The 14,011-nt window shown below is 39.2% G+C and overlaps 1 protein-coding gene across 2 annotated transcripts; it reads right to left on the minus strand.

The window, feature by feature from the left end:
* Positions 1–7: 7 nt before the first annotated feature.
* PSMD4_1 (26S proteasome non-ATPase regulatory subunit 4) lies at positions 8–8,620 on the minus strand. Of its 2 annotated transcripts, XM_051214038.1 has the most exons (5): positions 8,539–8,620; positions 8,160–8,499; positions 7,740–8,121; positions 7,001–7,212; positions 8–1,986 (listed from the first exon to the last, which is right to left on the minus strand). In XM_051214038.1, exons 1-5 carry the CDS (start codon positions 8,562–8,564, stop codon positions 1,669–1,671), a joined length of 1,278 nt encoding a protein of 425 aa, XP_051070066.1. In that variant the 5' UTR covers positions 8,565–8,620; the 3' UTR covers positions 8–1,668. The 2 variants fall into 2 exon arrangements, with proteins under 2 accessions (XP_051070066.1, XP_051070067.1); XM_051214039.1 differs by having other exon boundaries at positions 1,519–1,986; positions 7,740–8,499.
* Positions 8,621–14,011: the final 5,391 nt, after the last annotated feature.

The following is a 14,011-nucleotide window of genomic DNA, read 5'->3' on the forward strand; positions in this document are numbered from 1 at the left end:
TTCCCTACCAACATCTTTACTAAACTGAGTTTAGTGTATTCAACAAGACTACTACTTATTGTTTTTAGAGTTTACGAATGGACGATGAACTTTACAACGTTGAAGTAGGTTAGCATTTTAATTGTCATATATTAACTGACATATTACCACGGAAAAAGTAAGTACGATAAGTTGATGAAAACGCCCAATTCAAGTGAACTCTAATAATTGAATTGAACACTAAGCCGGATAGTATAAAGGCGAAAATTCCCGTTTTCAACTTATATATCATGAATCAAATAGCCCCAATGAACTTGAATGTGAACTGGTATCCTCGGTAACAGGTGTAATCGTTAGTTGATTTCTAATCATGTAACTGCCTAACATTACGCTTTTTGCTTGACAGTAAACGAACTATATTTTACCAGTATTTAGAACATAATTTTTATCATCAAACATTTTAATGTAAATAAATTACCAAGTACATGCTTATGTGATAAGTCTTTAGATTTGAAATGAGCCACAAACTCAATTTAAAATACCCAGTGTACAGATGAAATAAATCGGTAATATAAAACTATTATTGGAAAAATATACTTCGTTCATATAATTGTGTTTTAATATAATGGGAATTTTTCATTGATTAATATAAAACTGTTATGTTGCTTCATTAACGTTTATTGGACAATAACCAGTGACCAAATAGTTAACATAATACAACACTGATTAGTCGAAGGATTGTCAATTTAGTAGCGTTCACCTTTCAGGCGTAGAATCGAAATCCTGAGACTCCAAACAATCCTGAGCATCTGTTTGTATATTTAATTTGGTTCATACCTTAGCATTTTCACAATTAAAAACCCATATTCCAGTCACTTACTATTTTGGAAGCTTTTGTCATTCATAGATTACAGTTAAACGACTAAATACATTACCCAGATTTGTATTGCAGATGTCCCCGTAATGTACCTACTGAGATTTATTATTCGTGTTACGTTTATAATCAAGAAAAAACGGGGTAACATATTTTATATTATATGCATAACACCTGAATAATTAAACTCACTGTTTTTGGGTGCGTGAGCAAGTCAGAACAACACCCCTGAAGTTACTACAAGAGTCTACGACCACCCAAAATCAAATAGATAATCATCATAAAGAACATAGGACATAGGTATATCAGTCCAATCTACTGTTATCTCGTATAGTTCAAACAAACTATATTGTTCAGCTTCTCATTACCTATTGGAGCAACGTCCTACCTATCACTGCTTATGTAGCATTAGTACGGTTTACAAGCACGTAGTTATGGTGTTGTAGGTTCAGCATTTGAGGGGTAATTGTAATTTGGCAAGAAATGTGACAGCGAACAAGAAGTTAATGTAAAAATACCCCTCCTAGTTATTGTGTCATATATGTATTGAGTGTTATACAAACAGATAACTGATAAATATTACAGACTGACGAAAACGAAAACGAAGCATCACTATAAACGCTTAAGTCTGTAAACAAGTAAATCACACAAAAGAACAATGTAAATCATTTTTCGGAACAATATTTACTCTCTAAATAATGAAACAGAAGGATGAAGCGCAATAGCTTTAGCTAAGAATGTGTATATTCACCACTGTCAAAAATAAGAACCCAAACAATTAATCATCGCGAATTTGAAAATCAATACACCGCTCCTTAACTATTCTGCTTATCCTCATCTTCTTTTTCATCTTTTTTTGAACTTCTCTGTGACTGGGACTTAGTTAGAGCATCTATAGCTTTGCGAACATCTTCATTCTGAGTATCCACACCAGGCAAACTTTGTAAAACCGATTCCAAAAACTCAGCATCGTACATAACGTCCAAGTCAGCAGATGTAGGGACAGTTGACGAGTTGAAAGCTGATGTTGCAGCTGCCAATGTACCGGGATTAGGAGATAATTTCGGATTTTCAGTGACTTTAGTTGGAGTCTGATCTATATCCATAGCCACACCAGAGGGTTCAACAATAGTCTGTTGAAAGTGAGACATTGTAGAGCAATGATGAAAATTCAAAGAAATATAACCACACTAAAATAAACTAGATTGTTAACAAAAACTCAGACTGTTTATTTAAGCCTTTCTGATTAGTCCGCAGAAATACAACAATAAGCGAGTTATTCATAACCAATGTAGGATCTAACGTATATGGGTCTGCTCAAGACACACCACATTAGCACCGCAGGATAAGACTGCTAGATCTAAGAGTAGTAACAGTAGAAAAAGAAACAGGGTATACAATTTCGAGATTCAGTAGTGAATGGACCTGCGCCATTATGGACAATTTTGAGCCGTATCATTTAAAGTCTCTAACTATTGGTACAATAATCACATAGACCCTAAGTGGGCAATCTAATCGCCAGTTAATTCATAGACCGATGCCATGGTGTCGTTTGACCGCCCATAACTTTCCCCAAGCCTACTCCTGCACCAGAAGACATCCCCGTCGAGGTACGTAGTGGTTGAGCATACGTAACACATATCCCAACCACCTCAATTGATGAAGATTTATTACCTAATCAATCGACTTCCCATCTTTACATAGTACTCTATTCTTAACCCAGGCACTGCTTACTCCGTGGTCCCAAAATACACGAGTAATGCTTTGAAGACACCTATGGTAGGGTACCAGTAACCTACGAATATCATATAATCTTAATGGCCATGTTTCACTTCCATGAAGTAGAACGGAGCGAACTGTTGAACAGCAAACTAGCCCTTTATTTGGAAGACGGATATCTCGCCTACGCCACAAATGACGCAAGTTGGCAAACGCCGATCGAGCCTTCTGAACCCATACCGAGATTTCGTCAGACGCCAGACCATCAGGACTAATGAGACTGCCAAGATAAGTGAAGCAGTCGACGCGTTCAACTACTTCACTTCATATCATTAATTTAGGCGATGACACAAGCCAATGCTCAAGCAACATTTTACATTTGCAGGGAGAGAACTGTTAGCATTGATGCTTAAGGTGGTCATAAGATTCTACATTTTGTCAGTACCTGCTTCGGTTCGGGCACCCGGGCAGTATCACAGCCCTCACACATATCGAATGAGATTTGTGTGGCGCATATGTATTCGGTGCCTCCTTGTACCAATATCTATGTGTTAAAATAAATAAATAACATTTTGTCAGTAAATTCAGTAAACAGAACTACATAGTCTGTGTATTCAAAGTCAACAAGTGAATCTCTTGGTAGAAGATCAATCCCTGAGAAGTCAGACGACGAAAGTGTAATCTCTAAAAGCATATCTACAACAAAATTCAATAAGAATGGACAATACTAACGAATACCACTTGGAATAATCACGATGACAGTTTGTCATGAGCTCTGACTCGACTGGTAGTGTTTGAGTGGAGCCTGTAAAAATTGAACGTACTTCATTCGTACGCAACCATAGGAACTCACGATCAACGGGACCGAACTCCGCCTTGAGGTCAAGGAATATACAGCTGGACGTCAAAAAGTACGTTTATGTCCCAGAATCTCCTAGAGTGAATATTTTGTTTATACGTCTATGTCCAGGTCTGAAACTAGCCCGATTTTCTCGGATTTGGTCTTTAGAGCGTGGTTTCGGGAGACCAGGAATAACGTTTTATGAACTCGAATCATTAGCATTGGTGGCGCGTGGTGATCAAGATATACGAGGAGGGTTAGTTGTGGGGATGGGAGAATTATTAAGAGGTGAGGGAAGGGTTCAGTCTTCAGTAAGATGGTCCCGGGTGCCAATAGTTCTGAGTGTGATAATCACTTCCCGATTTTCCACACCGTCGAAGAATATTACTTCTTAGGGGACCTGAAGAAGTCGAATTAGTAACAGTTTTAGCGATCTAGGAGAGTGACCCCGGACTCCATGAGACAACCACTTGGAACCGGTAGCCCACGGTCTTTTATGGGAAGCTTTTGATGTGTTAGCTTATTATTTTAGGTTTTAGCGCTAGAGACGGAAACCCATGAGGTAAGGTGAGGTGTAAAATTTCTGTAGTCGATTTTTTCTAACCTCTCCCGGTGTGAGACAGCATCGCTGCAGATGCAGACTGTCTGGTGCAAACACTCTACTGCTATCACACTCCACTACAATCAGTAGTACGACTTTGCTGTCGGACCTCGGGCATGGTTATCGTGATAACTTAATTGAGCTATATTGGTTAGGCTATCAAATCAACTGGCTTATCGCTGTTACCTGGCACTTTACGCCCTGAATAAGGGATACCCACCTGCTGGTAATAATTTGCAGACACTGGCGAACTAATATTACGAAAATGACTGATTTTCTATTTTTGGTAATGGATGACGAAATTACATTAATCAGGAGTCTATTGAGTGATGAGATTCCAAGTGTCATTTAATTCGGTTTGGGTGACTGGGTAGTGATGCTGAATAAAGTGTAGTACAAAGCCCAGTACACAAATATTTACTTGATAAGTTGCATCACATCAAATTTAATGGATAGAAGCTAAAGAGCCAACAATATTTTTGTTTGAGTAGATTAAGATGTTCCCAAATCACTTGCCGACATATTACGTCAATATTGTTAATTTACAGGAAATCGCTTGTGCACATGATTCCAACATAATTTATGAAGTAGCCCCTAATCAATTGGATGAAGTTACTTCTCGAGGGAATATCTGCGACAAAGTTCAATAGAAATGGGAAGAATGGGTATTCTTGACATTAGTCGTTTGACATACTCGCACCAAATGGTAGCTTGTTGTTAGTTTTGGCCCGAGTACAGAGAAGTGAGGTTTGGTTACTTATCCTTTTCAGTGAGACATTATTACAGGACAGTGCCTAATTTATTTATTTATTTAAACACACAAACATTGGTACAAGGATGCACCAAATAGATATGCGCCACATAAATCATTCGATTTGTGTGGGGATTGGGATACTGCTCGGGTGCCCAAACCCAAACAAGTGGTTTTCTTAGGGGGGTACACCTGGAGCCTTTAACCTAAAGGTCTAACCCACAAGGCAGTGGGGCAACGTCAGGAGATGCAGTCCCATGGTAGCCAGTGATCAATAATTGGTCCATACGCCATTCGTTCCCTCAGGATCCTGAAGCCCATGTGCGCGAATGGTTTAGAGTCAGGGTTTTCCAACTTCCCTAAGTAGATCCTCCATATCCACCAACCCCGTTAAAGCGCCGGACATTCGCTTCCCGTCCTCTCATTTTCGTAAAGAACACCGCCGCCACGAGAAGGCAGTGAGTAGGACTTCTCTAGTAGTGGTTGTATGCACGTGACCAAGTGAGAGCATTTTGAGAGGGACAGCTGACTCCCCCCACTCTCGGCCGTACCAGGGCATTTGGAGGCCAGTGCTTAATAGGTGAATTCCGTTTTTATGGCAAGTAATATGGCTGTGATTCATGCATACATAAAATTGCCTTTGAGATGGTGGAGATTTATAGCTCAGGTGGATGATTTGGGTAAAGTTTTGTTCTCTGAGACGGATGGTTTGGTCGTGGACCTTCCATCAGTAGCACAAACTTCAGGTAGAAGTTAAGTGTTCTGATGTCCCCTCATATAGCTAACAGCTTGTCCTGTAGACATCGGTGCTGATTGGTTACTGTCATTGTTTACTTCATTATTTTGGCTGTATCTCCCATGGGTTTCATTTTTGGTCCTATATTTGTCTATAATTTTCTGATTGGTTGATAAACTGGATCGATTTGAATGTGTACGTTGGTTGCTTATTAGCCCGAGTGCCAAGCTTCTAAAAATTCTCTGGTTTTTAGAATTGCATCTATCAAGATCTCAACATTTTTACAGTCGAATGTGTCCACATGCATTGATATAAGTAAGGATATGTCATAGCGTTTGACCGCTAGTTGATGTTCATGCAGGCAAAGATGAAGAGGTAGTCTGCTTTGTCCGATGTAGTGTTTTTCGTAGTTGGAACAATTTATTTTGTAGATGATCTTCGGTTTTTCGTTTGTCATTTCGTCTTTTGGTTTGCATAGGATTGATCGCAGTGATTTTGTTGGTTTGTATGCAACACCTATTCCGAAGAGTTTCAGCAATCTCGTTGTAGTTTCTGATATGCTTTTTAAATATGATAGTTTATACTGATTATGTCGTTCAGAATAACGATGAAAGCTCCACGACTAAACCATCCACCTCAGAGAACAAAACCACCAAAATAAAGTTGCTTTTTACCCTAGATTATAAACCAACAAGGAAATAAGTGAAATCTTTTGACAAATTTCAAACTATCTTATGACTTATTGATATAACGGAAAGAAAAGTCAATTTTCGATTGATTTACTCATTATGAGTTTGGTTCAACATTACTTCCGTTTTGATTCAATGTAATGATTACCCAATGCAGTATTTCTTTTCTTTTCTCGTATGATATTTTATCCTGTATAATATACGATATTCTTGTGTTCCATTGACATGAACTATGCTCAGTATGTGCTTTCCTATAACTCGAAGTATTTTTCATATATGAGATTTCATCCTAATTATTAATCAATATGGGTGTACAATCAATATATGAGTGTATTTTCTACTAGATTCGTCGTCGTCTTTTGGGGTTAACAAATCATCACTTATACCAGTCTTGTGTTCTTACTTTCGCGTCGTGGAAATCGCAGAGGTCCCTCGTTCCGAGTATAAGTGATAAGCGTTTCCGACATAACAATCAGTGACGACCAGATACAAAAAGTAGCATTAAAAGAGTCAAGACAGTATGCATTCAAACGACAAGTTATAGCACTTATGCTACTGATAAAACGGCGTCACTCAGTTGTTTATGCAATATTAATCGAATACATTAATCTGATTTAAGCTAAGCTCGAAAGCTCATTAAACCACAAAACCTCCAGTCACTGAGTAACAGTTGGGGTCACACTGCATGTACCTTACTAGAAACCGCGTAGCACCACTAGAATCTAAAGGAAATGAATGTGAAGCTGAAATACAAGGACTTGTGATGTGTTCACTACATGTTATTTAAACATACAAAAACAATAAACTAACCTGGTTGGACTCCGATGTAGTGGTAGTAGGTTGAGTCGTTTCCTCCCCCATCTGTTGTAAAGACATGCGCAGTGCGTATGCTATCTGATCTTCTTCTGACATAGCTGCCAGGTCGATATCCATAGGCAAGGATGAAGATCCAGTATTATTCATTTGCATTGACATAGCCAAAGCCTGCTGAAGCATAGCTTCTTCGGATGTTCCTGACCCAGCTGGTAAAACATAAGCAAACTAAAATTCAAGACCAGATTACAAAAAGTGAGGTGAAGCAATGTTGAGTCCAAAGCGACGTCGACGGTCTACATTTAGATCTTAAGATGAAAATAATAGGATCACACAAAAAATATTTTGCAAAAAGTATTTCTGTTGAATTACACCTTTCTTGATTATTAGTTTATTTGCTGCTTCAGTCTTACTTAAAATAAGATAGCGTTAATATTCCAGTCGATTGGTTAGGGTGCATTTACATAGCCAGGTAAATAAAAAACTCCACTACAGACAGGCAATACACTTCTAGCTAATGCAAGTAAGTGGAAGCGTTTTTATGTGCAGAACACAAGTTAGTAGAATCTAGTTATACGGTAGACAAATAGGAAAAAACGGTGTGAACAGTAATGGGACCATTTTTAAATAACTAGGGAAATGGACACACTTCAATGAAACCAACATTCCCTTGGGATACTTTCTGGACCCTACCCATGAAGATTTATCTGTAAAACAAAACGCATTTTTTAATTACCTGGTAACGATGTTGCTACGACTGAAGTATTACTACCATCTCCATTAACCTCATGTTCTTGACGCATGCGCTGGTCTTCCATTGATACTCTGAGGGCATAGAGTAGATCAGGATCCTCTGCCCCATCTAATCCAAACTCCAAGCCTAACCCAGCACCAGCCATCCCAGAACCATCCTCACCAGCAACAACGGGGCTGGTCATCAAAGTATCATGTAAGACTGTCCCCGGGGCAACAGATATGAGGTGAGAACCTGTCCCATCCTTTCCATTCAGTGTGTCGATGAATTCTGATAACTTTTGCTCATTTGTTTCATTCTCACCAAAATTAATAATATCGACATTAACTTTCTCTTTTTTGAGACGCTTGGCAAGCCTAGTTAACTAAACACATATGTTGTCAGTCTAAGGAATGACCTCACTTCTTTTTCATCCTCTAATATAGGACTACCGATGAAACATACGATTCTCATTTTCTGATGTCTCAATTGACGATGACGAAGTGCGAGGTGGGCTATCCTTATTGATGAGCAGAAGATGATGCTGCCTTTTGGCTCCACGAGGTGTAGACGATTGTATATCTTACTCACATCATTTGTTAGCGTACAGAGTACCTCGGTATTTGCAAGGGACAACAAACCAATGGTATTCTCTGGATTGCGTTGGCGTTTGCTCTGGCAGATCAAACCAACAGCATCATTTTGCGCCTGCAGACGTGTTGGGAAGAAGTCCCCATTTCGCATGTAATCACTATTATCAACTCTGAATTTCGAAAATATTAAATAAAGAGAGCCAATTTACGCTATGATTGTAGCTTCTTGAGACATTAGGCAGACAATCTAAACTTGGCTCTTTGAATTCAATCCCCAATGTCTGCGTTCAATCACGACTGTAAAAAAGTAACTAAACAACGCCAAAAATAAAATTTTCTAAACTTAAGACCTGTAACACTGTAAAGCATCAACAACAAAATGGTTATAAACTTTAACAAACTCATTGAATGTCTTGTAAAAGTCACTTTTTACCACGGTGCATTACTTCGAAACTCCTCCTGTAGTTCATCTAGGGCTTATTCATTTGTTATTCACCTGAACACATGAGTGTTGGTATATAATAGGAACCAAATACATGTGCCCCACATAATAACAACGAGAATTTTAAGGGGTAGAGAATGTAAAGTGAGTATAAGAAAAACGAGAACGACAATCAACAGAAATTAGTGTATGAGAGTGAAATAATTATAATAGGAAAAGCAGTTCAGTTAACAGAAGTACAAACAGATAGAATTATTCCGTGTGGAACATTTGTCTTCATTTTGTATTAAGAAAGTTGCAGAAGGATCACCACTGACGTTAAATCTGAGCCATATCTGATAACGTCTTGAGCCACTGAGTTGCACAATCTCGAGGACCCCAACCAGGAAGACGTGGGGGACCAACAGAGACAATCCATGTATAGCTTTCTTTCATAACGATATGTCATACACTTACCATCCCTCTTCTTTTTCCAATTAGTTCCGACGTCAGCAAATGGTGCACAATGAAGAATTCTCTGGAACGACACTCGTAGAAAATGCCGGAGTCGATGTTTCAAGATAGTGAAACTAACTGAATCATCGTCACTGTGACCGAACCCACAATACCGAATCTCTGCATTCTTAACATGGTGTTGCCACTGGATATCAGCAACCCTTCAGAGACAACGATCAAACACAGAGTCGTCTAACATCCTCAACTCGGAGAAACCAGGTTTCACAAGAATGAACCGTAACTGCTCTCACGTTGCAGATCCGACTTCTGCGACCTGATTAGCATCATAAAGGTGCCAAAGATGGCCCAGATTGAAATAAGTCTCTCTGGCTTTCACTATACGTGAATTGATCTCATCACTTACGCCACCATCAGCACTTATGCAGCTACCTAGATACACGAACTTCTCAACTACTTCTGTCTGCTCACTATCCAGGGTGAGTGCAGGAATGTTGCCCTGTCAATCTTTTAAAAGTACTTTGCGCTTCGAAAGCGTGAAGCACATACCACACATACGGACATTGATTGCCAACTGATTGAGTGCGGATTGCATGCCTTGGGTATCGTCATACATCAAGACGACATCATCCGCATACTCAAGGTCGAGAAGTCTTTCTCCAGGCAACAGATCAACACCGCCATTACTTACATCCATCAGAGCTGTTTCCAGAATATCATCGATGGCAAAGTTGAAGAGGAGTGGTGAGATTGGCCACAGCTTGGATGAAGCATTGGCGAGAGGTGGTTGTATAACCTCACTCTAATCGAGGTGCTTGTTTATAGGGATTTGAAGGTGATAATAAACTCAGGTACGCCCTCCTTCAATAGACAAATCCAAAGAATAGTCCTGTCCAACGAATCGAAGACAGCCCTATTGACACGTAACACTACGATTGTTGGCCTGTGATAAGTATGACGGTGTTCTAACATTTGGTGGAGGTTGACAATATGATCAATACGTCCCCAACCAGAAACAAAACCAGCCTGCTCCTCGCGAGTTAACCTTTCTCAGTTTTTGAACAATCTGAGAAATATGACGGAAGCCAAAGATTTGGTCGCGTTTGAAAAAAGGCGTAACCCCGGACAGTTGTAACAGAAATATGGGAACAACTATCAGTACAGTCCAAGACGTTGGAATACTCTCTAGTCGCCAGACATTTGTAAACAATGCAGTCAGTTCCATAACCAGTACGTCATCACCATCTGAAAAATTGGCTGAAGATAAGCCGTCTAGACATCGATACCGAGGTTAGAAATTGTACACCTACCATCACAGAAGAAAGACGTGTGGCGGAGGTGTTAAATAACTAACTCAACTATTGTACAATTTAATATTTTCTGCTATATGCTTTATTTCGCTATAGTATAGCAGTACAGCCTCATTTACCCCACTTTATACGGGAATTCATGATTGTGACTTGCCGAATTTTTAGCTTATTGGGAATTTTTAGCAACTTACAACAATCAGTTTCATTTTAGAAGGGACAGGAAGCTAGGTGGCCTGTGTTAGTCCTGGTGATGGTGACCTCTCGCTTGATCAAACGTTTTTGGAAGCGTCGACAGATGGGGCTTCAATTGCGTGTTAGGGTGATGAATTCCATTCGTCGATGGTTCGATGGGAAAGTCGATAGTCAGTTGACAAGTTATTTGTCTTAGGCTTGTGAACGTCTTTGAAGTATCCTCGTAAGTTTTATTTTTTGAAAGACAAGAAAAATGAGGGAATATCAGATGCAAATTTATCACCAAGTAATCTGAAAACTATGGTCAAGTCACCTCTGGTTCTTCGATGTGACAATGGAAATAGGTCTAGTTTAGCCAGTCGAGCATTATCCTTGAGTTTCACTATACCAGGAATCAACTTAACTGCTGTCCTCTGAACATTTCCCAGAGGCTCACTGTCTTTTTAAGAAAAGGCTAGTCGCTTGTATGTAGTGCTCGAGTTAAGGACTCGCAAATACCGTATACAAAGTCAAGGAAGTTTTGGCATGGACGTGGCTAAAGGCCCTACGTATTAACCATAGGGTTCTAAAACCGTTGGTGGCTATCGCACTGAGGTGTGCAGCAGTTTTTGGTCTTGGATAACGATGACTACCAAGTCATTGTGTGTCTGGACAACAGATAGCTCAACGTTATTCATCGTGTATGTATCTGTACCCTGATGACCAATATAAGTCACAATACACTTGAAAGTATTTATCGGTAACTGCCGATTTTGAGACCATTCAAATAGCTTAGAGCTTCAAAATAACCTGAAGAAATTATCACGTCTACTTTCTGTTACTCCCTATATCAGCATATAGCATATAGTAAGACCGATGATGACAGAAGACTTGGAAGGCCATTTACATACAAGGGGAACAACACTGGCCCTAAAACTGTACCGTAATGCACTCTGCTAAGTACAATCTCCCAGTTAGGTAACTTGAGGTTCACCTGTACATTTTGTTGATGCCCAACTAGGAAGTTTTTGTCCAAATTAATAAATGGCCTTCAACCCCAATGTTACTTAACTTATATAACAGTCGGTTGTGGGAATCTTTGTTAAAAGCTTAGCTGAAATTAATGTAGGCTGCATCTTTATGTAACTTTTGGTTTTTAAGAGCTCATATGCTGCTGGCAAATTAATGAGACATGTAAAACTCGTTCTTTATTCATGCTGCCTTTAAGAAAGAATCTGGTTTACGTCGAGATACTGTAGAGTGGTGTCGAGTCGAGATTGACTATGAACGCCACTACAAGGAAACGCGTACCAAACAAATCAGAAGGCGAAGGTTGAACGTAACCAGATTTATTTCGTTGGCGATCTCATGGTATCGAACGAATACCAAGATCGTGCCAAGAAATGGTACAAGCGAAAACAGGAGAATGGAGTACGTGCGAACAAAACCAAAAACCGCGGAACATTGATGAAAGGTAATGGAAGCACAAAATAGCTGTCATTAGCACAGTCAAACAAAAGCACATTAAAACAAGCACTGGTACAGTTGGTTATATTAGTAATTGTTTTCATTAAACCAGTCGTGTTCTCATGATAAAAGTGAGTCACTACAATACTTATACAACTCCTTTCCAACAGTCTTTTCCAAAATGTTAACAAGTAGGTTGGCTAGGCTTACCTGTCGATATTTTTCAGTTTTATATCTCATATCTGCTTTGAAGACAGGACTTACTAAATCATTCTTACAGTCTTTTGGTAATCAAGCATCAGTTACAGTTAGGTTAGAACATATAATTAGCGGATTCGCGACAAAATTTACTAATTCCTTTAGCAACCTAGGATGCATTCCATCGTATCCCATGAATTTGCCTATGTTAAGTTCATTTGGCAGACCAAGGACATCGAGTACTTTAATGGTCACAGTGTCCAGTGGGGGGTTTGTACAAACTGAAGGTAAGTGCATCTCTTTGTTATGTGCACTGCTAATGTAATTTGAAGATACCTGAGATTTACAGTAGTCACCCTCCACCAATGATAAAGTACTGGCGTCTCCCCATAATACTAGAATATTTCCTTTTCCCTTAGTTCTTTGGTTTATGTACGAAAATAAGCCTTAAGGGTATGCTACAGAGTCTTCAGTAATTTTTTCTTCATGCAACCTCGATGCTTAAATTTTGTTTCGTTAGTATCCAACGACCTAAATTCTGCCCTACTGAACCACAATGAGGAGATTCTCGGGTCCCTTGGTACAACTCATGGAATGTGAGGTGCAGCAATTTCTAAGTACAAATCTCCAGATACATTCCAGGCCGTTTCAATCAAGCACTTTGGATCTATTTTCCAATTTGCTTAGGGTGCTTAGTGTATAATATTTTGTATATTTGCTTTCAAGAGGTTAGGTCTGGATTGGGCTGACACATGCTGATTTTTGAAAGCAATGTGGAAATCAAAGATCATAAGTGTATGGTCACTTTTACTCAAGAATGGCATGTAATCGAGGTTTGTGACGTCATCATTATAATGGGTCAATATGAGACCTAGTAAGGACGATTCAGAGTCCGGGTCGTACCTAGTTGTTTCTTCCACATGTCACACTAGGGCACATGTGATAACCGCATCAGCCGGTTTCTGTTCAAAGAAATTTTCTAACGACTCAATTCTCAGATTTTTTCCGTCCATTGTGAATGCATTAAAGTCTCCTAGGATTAGACATCGACCACTTTGTGAACAAGTATTAAGACTATCTAGCATGACCTCATTTACTCCACAGCTTGGACTTCGGTAGACCAAAACAATCATCAGCTATTGTCCCCTGTATTTCAAGCTTCAACTGACGTATTCGCATGTCGCACTCTCATGGGATACATTATCGATAATGTTAAATGGGATAATATTCTTTATGAATAGTAAAACCATAGAATTTGGGAAACCATACTTATATGCTGATGATCTCAAAATAGTATACAGCTATAAGCCTGAGGCACTAAGCGAAAGTGTATCTCAGATCCAAAAGGACCTCAATAACTTAACCATATGGAGTGAAAAATGGCAATTACCATTTAACCTCAACAACTTCACTTAAATAAAAGTAGAGTCCAAACACTCGAATCAGTACACGATTTAGGAATTAAATACACAGGAAGCCTGAACTTTGAAGAACATGCTTCCTCTATTATTTCTAAATCTAGACGGCTAATTGGTTTCAAAATGAGAAACTTTTTCACAACAGAGGCTAAGCTTACTCTCTACAAAATATGTGTACGGCCATCCCTTGAATACTGCTCTTTTGTCTTCTCTAATATGAATA

The sequence above is a fragment of the Schistosoma haematobium genome, chromosome 3 (assembly GCF_000699445.3).
Source record: "Schistosoma haematobium chromosome 3, whole genome shotgun sequence".
Taxonomy (NCBI): domain Eukaryota; kingdom Metazoa; phylum Platyhelminthes; class Trematoda; order Strigeidida; family Schistosomatidae; genus Schistosoma; species Schistosoma haematobium.

Coding starts and splice junctions, on each gene's coding strand:
- PSMD4_1 (XM_051214038.1), bottom strand. CDS start 8,564: ATGTCTCAAGAAGCTACAATCATAGC. Junction 7,213..7,739: donor CGTAGCAACATCGTTACCAG/GTAATTAAAAAA, acceptor ATGTTTTACCAG/CTGGGTCAGGAACATCCGAA. Junction 1,987..7,000: donor CTACATCGGAGTCCAACCAG/GTTAGTTTATTG, acceptor CACTTTCAACAG/ACTATTGTTGAACCCTCTGG.